General features: G+C 41.9%; 1 protein-coding gene across 6 annotated transcripts in view; it reads right to left on the reverse strand.

The window, feature by feature from the left end:
* The window catches only part of epha7 (eph receptor A7), a 302,889-nt gene extending 280,447 nt beyond the window's left edge, over window positions 1-22,442 (reverse strand). For all 6 annotated transcript variants that reach the window (XM_043685236.1, XM_043685231.1, XM_043685225.1 and 3 more), the window contains exons 1-3: window positions 22,215-22,442; window positions 19,117-19,181; window positions 12,013-12,682 (exon numbers count right to left, since the gene is read on the reverse strand). In XM_043685236.1, coding sequence (XP_043541171.1) covers window positions 12,013-12,682; window positions 19,117-19,181; window positions 22,215-22,311 — 832 coding nt within the window. In that variant the 5' untranslated portion in view covers window positions 22,312-22,442. The remainder of the gene's footprint in view (window positions 1-12,012; window positions 12,683-19,116; window positions 19,182-22,214) is intronic.
* Window positions 22,443-23,052: the final 610 nt, after the last annotated feature.

The raw sequence follows: 23,052 nt of genomic DNA on the forward strand, positions 1-23,052 counted from the left end.
CTCTAATGTACATCAGGTGCCAAGCGACCGATTGCGATTGGGGACTCTCTGGTCAGAGGCACAGACAGACGCTTATATGGTCAACAAAAAGACATCAGAATGGTGTGTTGCTTCCCTGATGCCAGGATCAAGGATATCTCAGACAGGATGCTGAATATTCTCAAAGTGGGGGCTGGGATCAGCAGAGGTTGTTGTACACGTTGGAACTAATGACGTAGAATCTCATCCTTGTCTCTTCCTGAGGAGAGAATATAGGATCTTAGGCAGGAATTTTAAAAGGAGGTCCTTGGGGATAGCAATATCTAGACTAGTTTTGGTACCACAAACTTGTGAGGGCAGGAATAAGACGATAGAAAATAATAGGGTGGTTATGGTAGGGGATTTTAATTTTCCAAACATAGACTGGGACTGCCACAATGTTAAAGGCTTGGATGGAGAGGAATTTGTTAAGTGTCTACAAGAAAGTTTTCTCATTCAGTATGTGGATGTCCCTACTAAAGAAAGTGCAAAACATGACCTACTCTTGGGAAATAAGGCAGGGCAGGTGACTGCGGTGTCAGTGGGGGAGCACTTTGGGGCCTGTGAGCGTAATTCTATTAGTTTTGAAATAGTGATGGAAAAAGATAGACCAGATCTAAAAGTTAAAATTCTAAATTGGAGGAAGAGTCAAAAAACACAGCAGGTCTGGCAGCATCCGAGGAAGCAGGAGAGTCCATGTTCTGGGCATAAGCCCTTCATAAATTTTGACAGCATTAGGTAAGAACTTTCAAAACTTGATTGGGGTGGATATTCGCAGGTAAAGGGATGGCTAGAAAATGGGAAGCATACAAAAATGAGATAACGAAAGTCCACATACAATATGTCCTTGTTAGGGTGAAGGATAAGGCTGGTAGGTGGAGGGAATGTTGGATGGTTATAGAAATTGAGGTTTTGATCAAGGCAAAGAGGGAAGCATATGTCAGAAATCGACTGAATCCCAAGAAGAGTATAAAGGCAGTAGGAATAAACTTAAGAGGGAAATTGGGAGGGCAAAAATGGGACATGAAAAGCTTTGACAAACAGGGGTAAGGAGAATCTAAAGGGATTCTACAGATACATTAAGGACAAAAGGGTAACTGTGAAGAGAATAGGGCACCTTAAAGATCAGCAAGGCGGCCTATGTATGAAACCACAGGAGATGGACGAGATACTAAACAAGCATTTTGCATTCGTGTTTACTGTAGAGAAGGATAAGGAAGATTTAGAACATGGGGAAATAAATAGTGACATCTTGAAAAATATCCATATTACAGAGGATGAGGCACTGAATGTCTTAAAATGCATAAAGGTGGATGAATATCCAGGACCTGATCAGGTGCACCCTAAAATTCTGTGGGAAGCTAGGGAAGTGATTGCTGGGCTCCTTGCTGACATATTTGTGTCATTAACAGTCACAGGTGGAAGACTGAAGGTTGGCTAACATGGTGGCACTATTTAAGAAAGGTGGTAACGATAAGCCAGGGGACAATAGACTGGTGAACCTGATATCAGTGGTGGGCAAGATGATGGAGGGAATCCTGAGGAAGAGGAGTTAAATGTATTTGGAAAGGTAAGGACTGATTCATGATAGTCAGCGTGGCTTTATGTGTGTGAACTGTGTCTCATAACCTTGATTGAGTTTTTTTAAGAAGTAATAAAGAAGAATTATGAGGGCAGAGCAGTGGATGTGATCTATATGGACTTCATAAGGCAGATGACAAGGTTCCTCGTGGTAGACTGTTTAGCACATTTAGATCACATGGATCCAGGGAGAACTAGCCATTTGGATACAGAACTGGCTCAAAGGTAGGAGACAGAGGGTGGTGAAGGATTACTTTTCACACTGGAGGCCTATGACCAGTGATGTGCCAAAAGGATTAGTGCTTGGTCCACTGCTTTTTATCATTTACATAAATGATTTGGATGTGAACATATGAGGTATAAATAATAAGTTTGTAAATGACACTAAAATTGGAGGTGTAGTGGACAACGAAGAAGGTTACCTCAGAGCACAATGGGATCTTGATCATATGGGCCAATGGGCTGAAGCATGGCAGACAAAGTTTGATTTAGATAAATGTTGTATTTTGGAAAAGCGAATCAGGGCAGTACTTATACACTTAATGGTTTGGTCCTGGATAGTGCTGCTGAAAAAAGAGACCTTGGAGTGTGGTGTATAGTTCCCTGAAAGTGGAGTCACAGTTGGATAGGATAGTGGAGAGGGTGTTTGGTATGTTTGCCTTTATTGGTCAGAGCACTGAGGAGTTGGGAGGTCATGTTGCAGGTGTACAGGACATTGCTTAGTCCACTTTTTGGAATATTGTGGATAATTCTGATCTCCTTGCTCTCGAAACTTGAAAAGGTTCAGAAAATATTTAGATTTAGATTAGATTACAGTGTGGAAACAGGCCCTTCGGCCCAACAAGTCCACATCGACCCGCCGATGCGAAACCCACCCATACCCCTACATTTACCCCTTACCTAACACTACAGGCAATTTAGTATGGCCAATTCACCTGACCCTGCACATCTTTGGATGGTGGGAGGAAACCCACTGTGCCACCGTGCCGCCCACGATTATAAAAATCATTTATAATGATGTTACCAGGGTTGGAGGGTTTGAGCTATAGGGAGAGGCTGAATAAGCTGGGACTATTTTCTATGGAGCATCGGAGGCTGAGGGGTGACCTTATAGAAGTTTATGAAATTATGACTGGCATGGATAGGGTAAATAGACAAGGTCTTTTCCCTGGGGTGGGGAAATCCAAAACAAGAGGGTATAGGCTTAAGGTGAGTAGGGAAAGATAAAAAAAAGGGACCTAACAGTCAACTTTTTCACACAGAATGAGCTGCCAGATGAAGTGGTGGCAGCTGGTACAATTACAACATTTAAAAGGCATCTGGATGGGTACATGAATTGGAAGGATTTAAAGGGATATGGGCCAAGTGCTGCAAAATGGGACTAGATTTATCTTGGATATCTAGTCAGATTGGACAAGTTGGACCAAAGGGTCTGTTTCCATGCTGTATATCTCTATGACTCTTACGTTTACCCAGGAGGAGATTATTTTTGCTTTTTTTAGAAGCAATGGCAAAATAAAGGGGGAGAGAGTGATGAGATGTGACTACATTTGCCATCAGCAAATGTTTAAGAATAAATTATGCTGTTGAGTTAGCAAGTTAAAATTGCAGTGAGTAACTTAGATGATAAAGATACCAGGACAAGAAAGGAGAAAAAAATTAAAGAAAGACTGCTAAGTTGCTACTAACCTCAGCAAATGCCACACTGTTTAATCTCAATATCTTGATTAATTACATTACTGCAAATGGCTAGATTCCCACCATCGGGTTCTTACATTGTGACTCACCCACAAGGGAGCAGTACATGAGAGATTTTGATCCACTGCACTAAAATGAAGACTTCGGCACAGCACACCTGGAACGGTGGTTGCAGGGACACAATATTAAAGGAGCACATTTCATGGTGGCTGTTGTTGGCATTCTTGTCTCTGGAGATATTATTTCAAGCACAGTTCAGAAAACATTAACCCACAGAAATAAAACCATCATAGCACTACTTTTGCACTCAGCAAAACAAGGAAACCTCAGCATTTTATGTTTATCTTTACAGCTAGGTTGGAATATTTAATTGCATTTATTTTCAATCTTATCAAGTATTGAAAATAAACTAACCCTCCTGTACCATATACTGGAGAAACATCTCACTAACCCCAGTGAGGCATGTTATTTGTTAATTCCTCATGCATTTAATGTGCAAAATGTAAGAAATATCTCGTTTAATAAACTGGAATTTCTTGAACAGTTGCAGGACAATAATGGCATAAAGGCAGAATTATGCTATTTTCTGAAGAAATGCACCAGTAATTGATGTAGTGGGTTACATACTGAGTTGTGGTTGCATAGGTTTCCTATCACCAAAACTCGAATCACCAAAACTCAACATGGATAAATCTAGCTGCCGTTTCACTTTCACCCGCTCTACACTAAAATCAGGCCAAGTGTTCCTCATGTTTTACAGTAATTCTTAAAAACTTCTTCATGAGACTTGCTCCATATTTATCACATCTTTAAAAGCTACACTCTTTTCTGTGCATCTGCATGTTACATTAAAATACAAAGATTATAGCATCCCTACAGTGTGGAAGCAGGCCATTCAGCCCAACAAATCCACACCAACTCTCCAAAGAGCATCCCACCCAGACTCATCACCCTACCCTGTACCAATAAGCCTGCATTCCCCATGGCTAATCCACCTAACCTACACATCCCTGGACACTACGGGCAATTTAGCCTGGTCAATCCTGTTAACCTGCATATCTTTGGACTTTGAAAGAAAACTGGAAAATCCGGAGGAAACCCACGCAGACACGGGGAAGAATGTGCAACTCCACACAGATAGTTGTCTGAGGCTGGAACTGAACCTGGGTCCCTGTGCTGTGAGGCAGCAGTGCAAGCCACTTTGCCGTCCCAAATGACTTGAAATATTTTGTGCTTTTGATTGTACAGTTGATGGTTTGCTAGCTTTTAGATTTAACTTACATAAAACCACTAAAATAAAGGCAGTCTTAAAGAAGACAACATAAGTTCCACACTTTCTTCAGGCTCCAATTGCTTATTGGTGAGATCAGTCTTCTCTTTAATATTCTATATGTACTGAAGCACCTCTCAGGAAATTTGGGCATAAGTTTCTGATGATAGAGAATTCGGCATAAATTGTGGCATGATTTCTACATGGAAGCTGGAATAGCTTGTTTTTTGCCTACGATAAACATTTTCTCTTCATCCCTTACTACTTCAACCTCTCTGTTAACAAAGCACGAAGTAGTTGATCAGATCCCAGGCAAACAATTTTGCGACAGTAACATTGGACCCAATTTTCCATGGGCATCCATGTTGAGGTGCTGTGGGCCATCAACAGCAGCAGAATTTGTACTCCAACACAATCTGTAACCTTGTGGCCCAGCATATCCCTCACTTAACCATTATCATCAAGCCAGGGGATCAACCATTGTTCAATGGAGAGTGCAGGAGGGCATGCCAGAAGTGGCACCAGGAGTACATAAAAATGAGGTGTCAGCCTGATGACGCTACCAAACAGGCCTATTTGCAGCAACAGCAGCAAGCAACAGACAGAGCTAAATGATCCCACAACTAATGGATCAAATCTAAACTCTGCAGTCCTCCCACATCCAATCGTGAATGGTGGTGAGCAAATAAAGACTCCGCGAATATCCCTATCCTCATTGATGGAATTGACTAACAAATTGGTGAAAAAGGTAAGATTAAAGTATTCACAGCAATCTTCAGTCGTAAGCGCCAAGTGGATAATCCAACTCAACTTCCTCCAGCTGTTGCCAGCATCACCAATGCCAGTCTTCAGTCAATTCAATTGATTGCAAATGATATCAAGATTTTGTTGCAGGCACTGGATACTGCAAAGGCTATGGGCTCTGACAACATTCCAGCAATAGTACTGAAGATTTGTGGTCCAGAACTTGCTTCCACCTTAGCCAAGCTCCAGTACAGTTGTGACAATAGCATCTATCTGACAATGTGGAATAGTATCCAGTTATGTCCTGTACACAAAAAGCAGGAGAAATCCAACCCAGCCAAGTACCAACCTTTCGGTCTACTCTTGATCATCAGCAAAGTGATGGAAGGTGTCATCAATAGTGCTACCAAGCAGCAACTGCTCAGCAATAATCCACTCAGTGACACCCAGTTTGGGTTCCACCAGGGCCACTGGATATCTGAGGTGAGGTGAGAGTGACAGACTTGACATCAAGGCCACATTTGACTAAGTGTGGCATCAAGAAGCCCTGGCAAAAGTGGACTCAATGGGTATCAAGGGACACACTTTCCACTGTTTGGAGCCATACTTGGCACATAGGAAGGTGATTGTGGTTGTTGGAGGTCAGTCATCTCAGCTCCAAGACATCTCAACAGGAGTTCCTCAGAGTAGTGCCCTAGGCCAACCATCTGCACCTGATTAATAACCTTCCCTCCATCCGAAAGTTAGATGTGCGAAAGTTCGCTGATGTTTATACTATATTCTGCACCATTATGACTGGTCAGATACTGAAGGATCAAATGTAACAAGATCAGGACAATATCTAGGCTCGGGCTGACAAATGGCAAAGAGCAATTGTGCTACACAGGTGCTAGGCTATTACCAACACTAATAAGAGACAATATGACCACTGTCCCTCAACATTCAGTGGTGTTACCCCTCACTTTCCTGGGGGTTACCATTGACCAGAAACTCAACTGGATATGTCATGTAAATACAGTGGCTTTAAGAGCAGGTCAGAGGCTGGGAATAGTGATTAGATTAGAATAGTGCAAAAAGAGGAAGAGGAACACCTGTACAAGGTATTCGCCAAAAACGGATACCCGCGCAATTTCATCAACAGATGCCTAAGAGAAAGACAACGGAACGAGGACATGCCGCAACCTAAAGGACTAGCCACACTGCCATACATCAGGAGCATTTCAGAACTGACAGCCAGACTACTGCGACCACTAGGACTTATAACAGCACACAAACCAACAGCCACCCTCAGACAACAACTCACCAGAAGTCCTCGTTCCGTTGTCTTTCTCTTAGGCATCTGTTGATGAAATTGCGCGGGTATCCGTTTCTGGCGAATACCTTGTGCAGGTGTTCCTCTTCCGCTTTTTGCAGTTGCCACTACAGCGGACAGCTGAAATTGACAACCGGAAGCGGCAGGGACAGGCCACTATAAATGCTGAAGGAAACACCACAGAAGCGCTTCACAGGAGGCTCCCAAGCACTGAGGATGTCACCTAGACAGGGGACGAAACGTTTGCAACAAAAATTTCCAGCTCGGCGAACAGAACCACAACAGTGATTAGATTAGATTCCCTATAGTGTGGAAACAGGCCCTTCGGCCCAATTAGTCCAAATTGACCCTCCAAAGATCAACCCACCCAGACCCATTCCCCCTAACTAACTTTACCTAACTTTACGGCACCTAACTTTACGGTAATTTAGCATGGCCAATACACCTAACCTGCACATCTTTGGACTGTGGGAGGAAAACAACACCTGGAGGAAACCCATGCAGACACGGACAGAATGTGCAAACTCCACACAGACAGTCGGCCAAGTGTGTTGAGTAGCTCACTTTCTGACTCTCCATAACTTGTCCATTATCTCCAAGGCACAAGTCAGGAGTATGATGGAATACTGCCTACTTGCCTGGATGAGTGCAGCTCCAACAACATTCAAGAAGCTTGACACCATCTTGGACAAATCACCCAGTTTTCTGCACCACATCCACTAGCACCCATTCTCTCCCTCACCAATGATCAGTAGTTGCTGTGTGTTATATCTACAAGGTGCACTGCAGAAATTTAGTAACAATCCTTAGAACAGCACCTTCTAAACCAACAACCACCTTCCTCTCGAAGGACAAGGGCAGCTGAGACATGGGAACACCAGTATCTCAACTTCCCCTGCAAGCCTCTCATGATTCTGACTTGGAAATATATTTTTTCACTGTCGCTGGGTCAAAATCCTGGAATTCCCTACCAAAGGACATTGCGGATCGACTTATAGCACATCGATAGAAGCAGTTCAAGCAAGCAGCTCACCACCACCTCCACCAGGGCAAGTCAACTTAGACAACAAATGAAACCGCCAATGATGCCAAGACCCCACAAGAGAATTTTTTAGTAAGTATTCATGAGTAACCTGACAACAGGTTTGCACTTCATAACTGCATTAGAAAGTCCCATCCGCACCAACACTCTCTTCAGTGATACAGCCAAGACTAGCAATGCACAAAGCTGGCTGGGTTAGATTTAAAATAGGCGCATCCCAAAAAACAGTGGATTTTTTTTTCCAAAATGAAACATTTTTAAAGAGCCTGATCACACGGTCAAGAGCCCAGTCAGGACAAATCTAAAGCAGTTCTGATGTAATTATTTTTACACGCCGTGACCACTGTTTTGCAGCCATTTCACACACACTCATGTGGACCTCACATGAACTGAGTGGCTTGTTGATTGTTTTCAGTGATGTTGACTGAGGAAAGAATCTCTCTCAGAGAATACAGAGAGAATCCCATGACATTCTTCAAACTCATTCTTTGAGGATTTAACATATGTCCTGATCATTGTTTATCCTTACGCATCTGAGGAACAAGAGTAGTCCCATTCAGCACACTCAGCCTGCCTATTATCTTTACACTATCTCACTGTTGTTTACTGTGCAGAATTAGCTGCCCTTTAATGGATCACTTTCGCTCCTTAAGAACAGGGTAAACCTGATTTACAAAATATGATTACTTTAGCACCCGGATGAGCATGAAGCTTCCAACCTATTTTCAGCCTGATTGCCCCAACCATCTCCCTAAACTAAGGTAAGCTGCAGATCTTGTGTTCATCACCATCACCAAGTCTGAAATTTGACACCCATTACCTTGACATAACCGAGCTGTCGCCTGATCCACAAAGAAACCACGAAAATAAAACAAAGAACTGAGGGTGCTGGAAATCTGAAATAAAAACAGAAATTGTTGGAGAATCTCCACAAGTCCAGCAGCATCTGTGGAGAGAAATCAAAGTTAACATTTCAAGTCCAGTGTCCCTTCTCAGGAAGTAGGGTCACTAGACTCAAAACATTGACTCTGCTTCCTTTCCACAGATTATTTTGTGGCATTGAATGTGGCATAAACACAAGTGGAGCCAAGTATAATTTCCCTGCTTTACTTCAAAATAATGCAATAGAATTTTTGTTTTATATCTACTGCTGTGGGCAGAACAGCACTCAGTTTAATGCCTTCACCAAGAGACAACATGCTGACAGCACAGTTCAGTTCTCATTTGAAGCATTCGCCGACATTTTGTGATTAAGTCTCAGTACTTAGGCTTGAACTCAGACAGCCCGCTTACTCAGAAGCAAGAGCTGATACTGAAGTCTACTGAGATGCTGACACGACAATGGCTCAGGCCTCCTGACAATAACCTTGAATGGAGACAACAAACATTTCATTCATTCAACATTCACTTCGGGCACAAGCTGTGAATCTTAGGCCTGCCTCTAACTCCTGACAATGAAGATTCAACCAGAAAGGCAACATATTGCACACAACTGTGGGACAAGTAGAAAACTGATCGGAAAGTATTCCTAATGGAAACTAGTAGCTTCTGTAAGATCAAACACCGTGTTTCTGTCTGTAGTTAAATACATTTCTATAATTTTTACACATAACGTACGTAAGATTTGAAAGTTTTTTGGTTAAATCTATGGACAGCCAGAGTTGTGTCTTTTCTGTGTGTGGACAGATCACGAAATGTGACCAAAAACCCAATGAAAATTCATAGCCCATTAAGTGTCATGACACCAATATATTGAATAAAGCTTACACAGAAACACTCTAAAGCAAAGATCCTTAAAATAAAGCATAATTGTTTAGGCTAATGGTTTAGGGAGTACTTTCTTTTCTGGAATGATTACACATACTCCCTGACTGAGAGAGCAAACATATTTTCTCAAGAAGCATGTCATAGAGTTATAGAGATGTACAGCATGGAAACAGACTCTTCGGTCCAACCCGTCCATGCCGAACAGATATCCTAACCCAATCTAGTCCCATCTGCCAGCACCCAGCCCATTTCCCTCCAAACCCTTCCTATTCATATACCCATCCAAATGCCTCTTAAATGTTGCAATTGTACCAGCCTCCACCACATCCACTGGCAGCTCATTCCATACACATAACACCCTCTGCGTGAAAACGTCACTCCTGAGGTCTCTTTTATATCTTTCCCCTCTCACCCTAAACCTATGCCCTCTAGTTCTGGACTATTGCACGCAATATTCCAACAGTGGCCTAACCAATATCCTGTACAACTGCAACATGACCTCCCAACTCCTGTACTCAATACTCTGACCAATAAAGTAAAGCATACCAAACGCCTTCTTCATTATCCTGTCTACCTGCGACTCCACTGTTGAATCCACCATTGCAATACTGTTGTAGATAGATGATGGTAATTTTCATTTTATCAGCTCTGTTATTATCTCGATTCTGCTAAAATTATTGGAAATTTCTTCATCTTCTTAAGCAACATTACATCTGTGGTGCCTCAAAATTACATTTTTACAACTTCAGGTATGAACTAAAGAAGCTAATCTTTGAGAGAGTTGCTGTCCCATTCAACCTTGATCTGTGACGAAAACTACTTTGTACATATTGCGTATTTTTCTTAGCGCAGTGAAGACTGAACGGGGACTTAAGGGAGATGTACAAAAATATGAGGAACATGGATAATTTGTAAACGGAGAAAATGTTCATCTTGGTAGAAGAGTCAATATCCACAGGGCAGTTTTGCACTAGGAAGCAGGAGATTTAGAGGGGATTTAAAGAAATATATTTTACCCAGAAGGTTGTCAGCAACTGCAACTCACTGTGTAAAATGGTGGTAGAGGCAATAACTGTCAAGACATTTAAGAAATATTTACATGATTGCTTGAAGTTGTATATAAGGCTACAGGCCAAGTGCTGTAAAATGGGATGAGAATAGATTGGTGCTGTTTCAGACACGATGGGCCAAAGGGTCATTTAAATGCTGTAAAATCTCTGTGACTATGATTTTTTTTTTCTAGACTTTAAAATGTTCTTTTAATTCTAATATTGCTTTTCTTCATTTTCTATTCACATACAGATATAATATTTCTCGAACACTTAGAGCTTGGGAGTTGGAACAATCATACAATTCTCTACAAACAATCAAGAACAGAACCAGACAGCGTAATCCAAGAAAGATTGATGCCAACTGACTGCTTTCAGAATTAACCACCGCACTACCCTCTCCCTGATCCAACACCATAAAACCATGGGGAGTTCCATTTAGTTGTGGCCAAGAAATAACAGAAGTTATTTCACGAAAGCAAATGCATTGTTGCAACATCCAGACCTGGAGCTATCATCTACAAAGAAGCTCATGTTGTGAATTACTGTTTATACTTGAGTAAAAGTCGATCTCATGCAAAAGTCAATCCCCTTTTTTTGGCCCAAAAAAAATCTGAAATTTTCCATATATCTCGTGTAAAAATGAAACCCTAGCTCTTCACGATAACAAATCAACATTTGTGAGTCAAGATATTATCTTGTACATAAATGTTACAAGGAGAAAATGAATCTTTTTTGTGCTATTCTGTGTTGTGATCCACAATTCACAGCAAATTCACAATTCACAAAGTTATGCTATGGATTTCTTAAGTTCATTATCACATAAGCACTATAATTAGTATAATTATACAAAGTTTATCATGCCATCATTTCCAAAACAGATAGGCCTACATGTATTTACTTCACTAATAATTACCGTTTACATATTGGCGATTTTTCACATGGCCAATGATCAGTATCAGAAATAAAAGCTTCAAGTGTTAGTTTGAAAACTAAAACAATGATATACGAAAGAAACGAAGGGAAATGGAAGAATTTGGCGCAAAAGTTTAAGATGCATCAGGTCAGAGTCAGGTGACCACCTCCCTTTGTGTGCAGCTCAGCAGAGCTCAGATCCCCTGCAGCATTTGTGGAATTGCTGTAATTTGTTGTGTTTTTATTTCTTTATTTGTTTAGAAATCAATTGGGCTTCAGCCAATGATAAGGTATTTTGGACTGTAGCACAAATTTCAGCTCCTCAAAAGTAGTGTCCATGTAATAGTTGACCCCACAAATTTAACCTTAAAAAAAAGTCTAAGAAATTTGACTTATACACGAGTATATACGATAAACACTCCAACAATTTTAATATTGGTTTAAGGATAATGTTCAACTATCCAAAAGCTCAAGATTAATTGTTAGAAAATTACCTTGTTTCATGTTCATTTGTTGTCACTTTGGACTCATTTATAATTATTTATAAAATGGGCTCATTTATAAACTTTTTGTCAAATTATAGGTGTACCATTTAGATGCAAAATGAAGCACTTACCCTCACATTCATCTCCTTTCTGCTGAAATCCTGCTTTGCAGATGCACTTCCCAATGGGCACCAACCACTCACCCTCTGCACTGCAGTGCATCTTGGGAGGGTTTTCTGTTTCCTCTTCTGCGTCACTAACACAGGTGCCACGCACCTCCACCAGGGACGAAAATTCAGACCCTGTCACTGTGTCTGGGAAAGCTGCCAAATTTTCCACAATTGACCAACATTTCTTATAGTAAACACGCACGGACACGAGGGCAATGCAGGCACCCACATCCTGGAAAGCCAAGTAGAATCCCTTTCTCGACAAAGGCCCGATTTCTCGCACCTCTGTGTTAAGTTTCATTACACGTTCCCCAAGGTCCCCTTGAGTAAAACTTTCATCAGCTGCAATAGTATCTATTTTGAGGTACTGACTCTCCTTGATGTTCCAGCCAGCATCTGAGTCACTTTCAAAGTAATACAGATTAAATGTCTCTTTACATGTCCCCAAGACTCCTGGAATGCTATTACAATCCCTCAGGGTAAACTTCACCTCCACAAATATCCTCTGAGCATTGCCTCTTGCAATCCAGTTAGTCCGCAGCCAGTTGTTCTGATTAGGTTCCATTACTCTGCACACCTGGTACGTGCGGATCGGAATGTAGTTCTCATCTACGCCACTGATCTCTTCCCACTGAAAGGAAACAGTACAAGATATAACCTTCTCATAGTATAACAATAATCTGAGACCAAAATACAGTATCTCCTGCTTATTTGTAAAAAATGTGTTTTGAAACATTACAAATGAAACTCCCACAAGCATCCTTGTAAGGCATCCAAGTGGACATTGCAATGTGAACTTGTGTAAATGCTTTCTTGCCTGTCATAAACCAGGAAATGTTTTAGGTTTGGGCAAGTTTAGAGTATTAGATTTGCAAATTTTATTTTCAATGTGTTGTGAATGGTTCTGAAGTGGAGTAATTACACAAAAGCTTTCAGATAAAAATCATATATGCCAAACCATCCAACAATATCTTTAGCTTCTAACAAAAGAAAGTGATACCAACAATGACCTATTTTTACACTCTTACATATGGGATAATGGTGTGTATTGAAAGAAGCATTAGGATGAATCTATCTTATGGTAAGTGTTCAAGAGCCCAATGACAAAAGCAATGTACTATGGATGCTGAAAATTTGAAATAAAGACAAAAATTCCTGGAAACACTCAACAGGCTAGGTAGTATCAGTGGAGAGAAAGTTAACATTTTAGGTTGAGATTGCCTAACCTGCAATCTGTGTTTATTTGGCCCTCCAAGAACAGAGATTACAAATGTCATTATGGCTCAATAGGCCCTTGATGATTTTCCTGAAACCAATTTTATTAGATGGAATACCTTGCAGCATTTGTGCCAAATACCCAACCTGATTTCCAGGTTGGAATGTTTTACATACCAGAACCACTTTTCTTTTAATTTGGCCCTAAAATCTTGATACCAAGTTACATTCCTCCAAAGCTTTTGAGCAAAGTAACAATGAAAACTTTTCTGTCTAATACATCAAGTGGTTCTCACTCCCTTTAATCAAGCACATGCTTTTTCCTCTGCTTCAAACGTTTATTGTATCCATTTCAAACAAGGACTGTTATCTGATACTGAACACTGCAGTATTAACTGCAGTACTATCAGCTGTGAGATGCATTAACCAGGAAATGGCCCCATCAATTACCCAAACAAAAGCTAGTCCATTCAGCTCACCGAAGGACTAAGTTGGATGTCCAGACTATGCCGAGTTAGCTCATCATCTGTTCGGCAATATCTGAGGATCTATAGTTGACATCATTACCTATAATCTAAGGTGAAACTAATTATACTGGGTTGCTATATAAAACTCTATACCAGAAATGCAAATGTAGTCGTTAAACAACAAGGCTAACTTTGCTTGGTATTTGGCACACACTTTACCAATGGGTGTTGCTGGGTGCTTAATATATATTGAGCCTGTCAGTGAATGGGATCATGCAATTTTACTATCTGGCTATTCGCATGGTGAAATGGAATTTTTGACTTAACCGTGCACTGAAAAAAAATCGGGGAAGGAATTGAAGTACATCTGCAGCTGTGAAAGACTGGGAAGTGGGTAGCTCAAAACCTAGAAACCCTTCGGTATCTGTTTGGTTGCTTTGATTATCAGCCTCCTCCAGTGGCAGCATAACGCCTCTGGAACCCAGGGGTCTCAAAGCAGACCTCAGCATCACCTTTCTTCAACAGAATTCTCAGTAATCACACAATGCAGAAAGCAAAGTGAGAAATCAATAAAGTCCTTTTCATCTTAGTAAAATGCTAGGTATCACCTTATGCCAGACCTACTTATTACCATGTCCAAAATAAAGTAATGGAGACAGCAAAAGGACATAACAGGGCCATTTTTCTTTCCTCATTTCTTTGAAGAGTACTTTAGGCTCGATGCTCCAAGATGGGAATTCTGTCATGGATTGGATATTCCATGGTCTTTAAAACAAAATTCTAAAATTTTAGGCACAGAATTGGAAAGTGTGATTTTTGTTAATGCTTAATTTGAATGTATATTAATATGGAGCAAACCTTGATTGATTAATGTATGAACGATAACAGGCACAAAGTTTATTAACTTTTCTCTAACAGCAACTTGAAAAAATCTTCAGAATCATTTTTCCAGGCATGAGTAGGAAACAAAGAGGTCAAAGGACATTTTAATTTTAATCGTGTCCCAAACAATCACTTCACATATTTTCTGAGTGACTGAGATCAATATTGATGAGCATATGGTTTGCACGTGTACTTAGCTCTTCATTACTTTCCCAAATCACACTGAGAAAAGAATGGTGCAAGTGCATGAACCACACACTGAGCCCTGCTGGAAAAAGTATGTCATACAAAATGAGAAGACATAGAACATTTATTCTCAAAGTTAAGCATCTGTAGCTCATAGTTAGACAAAGAGAGGAACTAATGTATGAATCACTACAGAATCAAACTCTTCTAATCTGAGGATATGCCTTACCGAAATTTCCATTAATGTTTGTGTTCAGCAATAAAAAGATCATCTCCTGTTATTTGTGCAGGATCTGATTTTACATCCAATTCTCCCTATCCTAATGCTAGAATCTTACATTGCCCTTTGTTTTAACAGTAAGTGCAAAATACATGTGATCAGTTGAAAACGGTCATTGCTTTATACATATAAGAAACTAAAGAACCCTTTTACAAAGGGCTAATTGTCAGTTTACAGTTTAACAAACTCAGAATGGACTAGCTGATGATCTGCATTTTATGAAAATATATGACTGCTGGTATGGCTACAAAATTAAAATATATGGAATATCAACAATCAGGAAAAATACTTGTAGGAAATAATTATGATAACTTAAGTTGACAAAATAATTTGTAAGATTTTATATATGTTAATCATAACGTATTAATTATTTAGAGAGGTGGGAGCTGCAATTGTAAGGATAATTTTCATTTATATAACAGAAACTGAAGCAGTTAATACATAAAATATCCTTTTCACTAATGTTTTATATTTATTTTGTATTTATGGAGTCAGAACATATTGTTGCCTAATAAGTTTTAGTTGTATTTTTACATTCGATATCCCACACCAGACTACAGAGGGAGAGAAACAGAGACAACTGGTGATGGTTTAATTTGAGGGTCACCATGTCTCAAGGGAGAGGAGAGGTTGAGGAGAGTTCTACACGGTAACCTCAGCCTGTGCGAGAATTGGACCCACGCTATTGGTGTTACTCTGCATCTCAAATCAGCCAACCAAGCTAACCGACCCTCCACATTGATATTATAAAAGAAACATTCATACAAATTCACTTTCTTCTGTTGTCTCAAATATTACATTCTGTGGTCTGTCAGTCATGCAGACTTAATCCACATTTTATCTTTACTTCGCTTCTGTTTGATGACTTCCTTTTTCCTTAAACCGCTGTAATGGAAGGCCTTATTTGGCACAGCATTTATTATTAGATAGTGAGTATTATTTGAATGAGCATTAGGCTCAAATTAAAGGGAAGCAGACAAGCTGAGAACAATGACATCACTAAGTAATACCTGTTGGTAGTGTGCGAAATAACTGCATTAAGGGCTGTCATGTGAACCAGAGCAAGCAGAGAGGAATGTTCTGACTAAAACGCAGTCTAAAAAGACAAGCTCAGACAACAAAGCCACTCAATACAACCACCTTTTGCCAAAATAGAGTCCCTTTTATCTGATTGCCTCAAAGATAAACTGAAACCTTTCTGAAGAGCTGAGTAACAATCCATTCTAAATCCCATTTATGAAAAGCCCCCTATAATGGTGCAGACTACTTGTGGAATGTCCAAAGCATTGATATTCATTTACTGCAGACAAACACTCAGTTACTGAAGTCCTTCTGCAGATTCCATATCACAAGATTGGCAAGGCTCTCAAAAGAGCCTCTGCTGGATACCTGACTGCAGGGTACACAAGCCAAGTGAAAGTTCTGCTTTATTATGTTGTACTGCCAGGTGAATTAACTGTGTTTTGCATACTTTTGCCCTGACTTCTCAAAGAAAGTCAATGATATTATATCTCATTCATGTAGAGGACATGTAAAGTTTAAAATATGATTGTTATGAGGAAAAAAATGCTGAAAATTAAAGTGCTTTGGAATAGCAGGAAGCCTTTATTTATGCATGGTGTAGTCAGTTGATACACTGTTTTTCCATCTCTGAAACCTAAATAAATATAAACCAATCTAATTGATTAAAATGTATTTTTTTGCTCCTTTAAGCATTTTATATGGCACAAGCCTGGCTGAATCTGAACAGTCACTAACGGGTATGGGCACATAGCATTAAAAATACCTTACTCAGGAAAAATCGAGAAATTACAAAGGTAGTTGGTGTGAAAAGTGAAACAATTCACCAGCTGAACATGGTACAGCCATACTGCTTTGCACAGCCACCTATATATAATTTACCTGGAACAAAAGCAGAAACTGCTGGAAAAGCTCGGGAGCTCTGGCAGCATCGGTGGAGAGAAATCAGAGTTAAGGTTTTGGGGTCCCATGACCCTTCCTCAGAACTCAGCAGAAGGGTCACTGGACCCGTAACGTTAACTCTGATTTCTCTCCACAGACGCCACCAGACCTACTGAGCTTTTCCAGCACATTCTGTTTTTGCTTCTGATTTCCAGCATCTGCATTTATTTTGGTTTTTATAATTAACCTGGGTTTAAAATGGCTATTGCTGACGTTCAGCAAATAAATGAAAAAATAATCCATTCCTGGTATTGAAATATTTTATCCCAACGGGGACAAAAGTCAAATTAAAATGAATTAATTAATTTGAAAATTACCATCAATTAAAAAATACATTATGCAAGTCTGGTCTTACTGTTCATCATGAAACAGCGTTATTCTTTGTTTTCTACACTTTTTTTATATACATTAAACAGATCCAAAAATGAATTGCTGTCTAACTTGTAGTTATTTTATGTGCTCACTCTTGTGATTTCCATCTTTGTTTGTTTGATTTATTAGCAGTGGGGCATCACATCGTCATCTAGGTAAATTAAATAATTTGACTTTCTCAGACATTTTGTGCAATTTTCAAAGTAGCCAGACATAGAAAGTCAGCACTCAGTATTAACAGAAATTCTTCAATAGTAACAATTTATACCTCATGGTTTATTTCAAATTGTTTGAGCTTGCTTGTGATTTTACATTAGCAGTTGATGCTTTGTGACTTACACAGTCTTGCTTCAACTGTACCCAACCTCTGGCCCAACAAGGTGATATATGCAATGTTGTATTGTGGAAAGAAACTTCCGGGGAGGTGTAAAGTTAAAAAAAAGGGAATGGGTTGGGAAACAAAGCAGTTTACCAATATCAAACGTTCACAATATCTTGACAATATCCGTAATAATATATTATAGATGAATTTCACATGGGATTGTGTGTTTAAGTAATGCACAACAATTGTTAAATTGCTTGCATCAAATGGATCAACACATAATTGAAGCAAAGATAGTTTTGCTCAGATTGGCAAGACGTGTTTTCTGCAATAGTCTTTCATTCATTATCTAATGCATCATCTATATGGTAATTTACAAAGCACAACACTTTCCAATCCAAGTGCAATCCAAATCCTTTATTAGCCTATAAACACCATTTGCTCCCATCTCTCTTCTGCCAATGTTAAAAGTAGAACAAATTCTAGCCAACCTTTGTCCAGACTAGCTGTGAGTCCAGTTTGGGGTAAAATCAACACTCTCCCAGACCAACACTCAGCTGGCTGGACATAATTCAACCAAAATCAAAAAAGGGGCAAAGTCTAACACCCTGTAATCACCTTGGATGCTGCCTGAACTGCTGTGCTCTTCCAGCACCACTAATCCAGAGCCTGTAATCACAGTCTACTTATATATAGCCCACTTGTGACTGAAATGTCTATTTAATTAATATCTGGAATGTGTTCGAAAAATTCCAATTTCTTTCAGTGCACCTATACATTTTCCTCCGTTGTATATTTGCCCAGTTTGTTAATAATTACGCTTGCCAATTTCAAAATACATTTCACTTTTTAACACTTAATATAATCGAGTAGATTTATTTTAACGGATTTGTCGAAAAAGTAGTCTTTGCACAGTTACAACGAAATTTCCCAGACCCAAACCGAAAATGCACATTAATTTCTGTCATAATGGGTAGTTCAAAGGATAAATCTACAGATCACGCGGGAGATAACAACCATGTTGGTGTTAATGTGTGTATTGGAAATCAATTGACTGCCATTTATTAAATTTCCATTTGTCCCAGATCAAGCGTTTCATCTCAGCACGTCGAGGAGCGAGTGATTTAAGACGGACGGTTGCACATTTGATAATATAACAACCTCGTTTAGATTAGTTTAAGAACTTTAAACAGTCGATCTTATCACTGATTGAGGTGGGGCTTTGGACACCAAAGGTCATCTGTAATGGCTCATTATGGACATTCAGATCCAACAGCAAGGATACACTCAGTTTGCTGTCCTTCGGGTTTCGGTGAAGGCTCTACTGTTCTTGGCAAAAACGTGTCATTTCAAAAAAGCTGAGAAACGTGAACGCTTACCCCGTCAGAAGGAAACGAGATCCACTCCAGCTCCGTCTGTTGTGCTTTGGAATCCAGCAAAATAACTGCCAGAGAGAGAGAGAGAGACAGAGACAGAGACAGAGAGAGGAAAAGATCATACGGAAAGTGTCAGCTACTTCCAAAACAGGTTTCCTCTCGATCAACTCGTAAAATAATACGTTCAGTCTGACATAACCCCTTCAAATCGCTGAATGCGGTGTACCGCCACAAATAATATTTTGGTTTAACAAGGACAATTCAAACAATTACATTAAAGGGCAGAGTTTAATTGCAAAATGAGGAGATATCATTTGCATTCCGTGAGCTTTCTTTATATTCGAAATAATCTCTCACCCCCTTTCAATTTGTCTATTCAGAACATTTTTTTAAGGAAAAAAAGATACGAAAAGATGTAAATCTATGTGGATGTTCCCTAAACAGCAAGTGTCCCGGGAGGAAACCGAAATCTACCATTTCAGCGACATGGAGTGAGGCTGGCCATTCGGACGGAAGGCAAGTGGGAAATGCTATCGGTGCTGGTTTCAATCGAAACCCTGCTCTCCCTGAACTTTTCCCTCACTGACGAGAACTTACTGTCAATCCTACTCCTGGGAATAGTTTTGTTTTCGCGGACAGCATGGCCGGGGGTGATCCGCATCAGAAGGCGTCAGGTAACAGTGTGTCCGAGCGAGTGACCAGCAGCCACAGTATTGCCCCACAGGGCCCAGCGACAAGGCAGTTAAATCGGCTCGGAACGAACTTTTATTTTTAAAGCGACTGGCTCACATGTCACCTTAAACGGGCACTCAGATCGGCAAACGAAATTTGTAACGCTCTTAAAGAGGCCGAAGAAAGTTCCTGGTTCCGACGGAGCTGAGCTTTAATAAATGTCACACTCAGTCCTGAGGAATATTGCCTCCCAATATCCCCCACATCCTTTCCCAATCATTTGGTCCCGCTCTTTTTTCAAGTTGATATTGACTTAAGAATTACCAGTGTCTCTCTCTCTCTCTCTGATCAATGCAGAGGTGTTACGGTTGGTTTGGGATGGGTGAAACTGACACGAAATTAACAAGGTACTCTTTTCACAGACGCGGGATTTAGTGGAGGGGAGTGTTCGTTTTTGAAGGGGCAGGAGGCCGCTGGCTACGGAGCAGGAGATGGCTGTATACGGGGCAGGAGATGGCTGTATAAGGGTGAGGGGATGGCTGTGTAAGGGACAGGGGATGGCTGAATAAGGGGCAGGAGATAGCTGTATAAGGGTCAGGGAATGGCTGTATAAGGGGCAGAGGATGGCTGTATAAGGGGCAGGAGATGGCTGTACAAGGGGCAGGGGATGGCTGTACAAGGGGCAGGAGATGGTTGTACAAGGGGCAGGAGATGGCTGTACAAGGGGCAGGAGATGGCTGTACAAGGGGCAGAGGATGGCTGTACAAGGGGCAGGAGATGGCTGTACAAGGGACAGGGGATGGCTGTCTCGGAGATGGGAGGTCTCTGCCTGGATTCAGGTGGAAGAGTGAGAGTGCTCGCTAGAAGTCGCAGGCCGCCTCCAAGCGACAAGTACCTGGCACAGTCCGGCTCCCGACAGCACAGCCAGCGCCGCTCGCAAAACATGCCCCAAAGCAAACTCACAGTCGGAAATCACACCTCCATGTCTTAATCTCGGTTCCACTTTTATAAACTGATGATGTGCGGGAGGAGCGGTTCATAAAACCTGAAGGGTTCCGCTGGCGCAAAGCTCATCTCGCCGTGAGCCGGGCGAGTTTCCGGCTGTGCATTTCGTGATCGGCAGCACAGGTTTGATTCCCGCTTGCCGGGGTTTTAAGTGATGTTTCACTTGCTCTTCCCAATAACAGAAGCACCCGGGACATCGCAGGCTCAGGCTGGTACCGCCGCACCAACTTTTCACAAGTTTTGTTTTGATCTGTTCGGCTGAAACGTTCCGCTCCTGCGAGACGGCGACCGCACGAGTGGGCGAGGGATCTGGGGGGGGGGGGGGCAGTGCTGTGGATGGCGCCTGATGTGACTGACCTCTTATCAGCAGTAAGGGCTGGCGGCTAATGTTGTCCCTCAGCCAGCCGCTCCAGTCTTCCTTTGGAGCTGGGTTCTGAAATGTCAAAACTGACTTGTGCTCCCACTGCATTTACCAGCTTCGAGATTTGTTGCCTTGAGAAAAGCGCGGCTGGATGGTGAAAGGAAGAGGTCTCCCCTCACATCCACAGCGGGGATGGAATTGTACTCCAGGACTTTTATATATATAAAAAAAGTTTGTTTTATTAGAGTACAGTTCCCAGTGTTTACAGCCCGGAGCTGCAGTGTTGGAGATGGAAACTCCCATTCTTGGCTTCACCCAAAAGTGCCCTCACGTTGTGTGTCTGTTTTTTCCTGCCGATTTGAAACGCTTTCCTGCAAACTCACAGAGTTTAGCCGGTTACCAGTCAGGGAGCTTTGCGCCTTTCGCGTGGATTCCGGGATGCGGCTGAGCAGCAGTCCGGCGGTGGACCGCATTCTGGGGGTGGGGGTGCGGGGTGGGGGGAGTCTGGCTAACTTCAGGACGGAATCGCTTTCCTTCCCCATCGCTCAGTGAACTCACTGCAGTCGGCGGCGAGCGCACACGCCGGTCAAACAACGAAGGAGTTACGACTGCGGGGGTGTCCGTCAAAGGCTAATGATAAATTCAGTCACTTTGTGTCCAGTAAAACTGATTTCTGTGTGTCCCCCGTGTCGTTCCTCTCCAGACCCGTGCATGTACTAAAATCAAAGTGGCTGGGAATCGATATCAGGATCTGAGAGTGTGGCTCATGCTCCCAAAACGTGCCGACACTAAATCTGGCCAGCGATAATAATCGCCATGAAACTGGGACCTCGGTGGATGCTCCCGTTCGGAGAGAAAGGGACGGGGGGAGCTGGGAGTTTGAAGGGAAGGGAGAGAGAGGGAGAGAGTCGCCAGTTGTGCTGTCCCGTTCCGAGAGTCACGGGTCGCTCACGGAAGCAGCATATTCCGGGGGAAAAAGGGGAGAAGATTTCCCTTTGCCTACCACCAACAACATTCCCCTCCCCCCCTCCACCCCAAAAAACAAACCCCATCCGTTTCTTACCTTCTCTTGCAGCCTGCGTCAGATGGGCAAGGATGGTGCTGAGCAAAGAACTGCAGCCGCAGATAATCCAGAGAGCGCGGCTGAGCTTGGAGCTCATGGTGACACCGGTGGCTGCTTTTTTGTTGTTGTTTATTTTCTCTCTGAGCAGCTTTCTGTGTGTGTGTTGTTGCAGCAAACTCCGCCGTATCCTCCAGGCTTTGGGTCCCAGCCTCTGCCGGCAAGCTTCACTTCCACACACTCAAATAGCGGGCAGTGCTGCCTGGGGCTGAGGGGGGCGGAGAGATTGGGACAGCCGGCACGTCAGTCAACCTGGCCGGGGAGAGACTGACAGCAACAGCAGCCAGACAACAGAGAGCTTTCCCAGACAGGGCCCTGCCCGAAGCTAGGGCTACATCACCAATCCGAGTGGGACAGAGGAGGGCTTTACATTCTCCAATCGGGCGAACCCTATATAAAGTAACATACCAGAGGGACATTGAGGGGCGAGTCAATTTTGCAAAATTTTTAGGCTTGTTTTGTAGCAAAGGAAACGCTTGCAGGGTCAGTGATAGTGGAGCCACCTGTAAAAGGCTCGATCCATTTGAAAGAAAATACCGAGCCACAGTTCACCCGAGTTAAGAAAAAGTCACCTCACACAGTCTGCAGGGGTCAACAAAACTGAAGCGGGGATGGACAGAAAACAGATACCTCCAGGAGTCAGTCCAGGGACTGTGTGAAATGAGTCAGGAAAGGAGAGATCTCGAACAGTTGTGGTGGTGAAACAGTCAGTGCACTGACTGAGAAGCGAGGAAGGAGACATGCCGGTTAGATTCCCAACGTGAAGTTACCCCTTGCAGCC

This window comes from Chiloscyllium plagiosum, chromosome 3 (genome assembly GCF_004010195.1).
Source record: "Chiloscyllium plagiosum isolate BGI_BamShark_2017 chromosome 3, ASM401019v2, whole genome shotgun sequence".
Lineage (NCBI taxonomy): Eukaryota > Metazoa > Chordata > Chondrichthyes > Orectolobiformes > Hemiscylliidae > Chiloscyllium > Chiloscyllium plagiosum.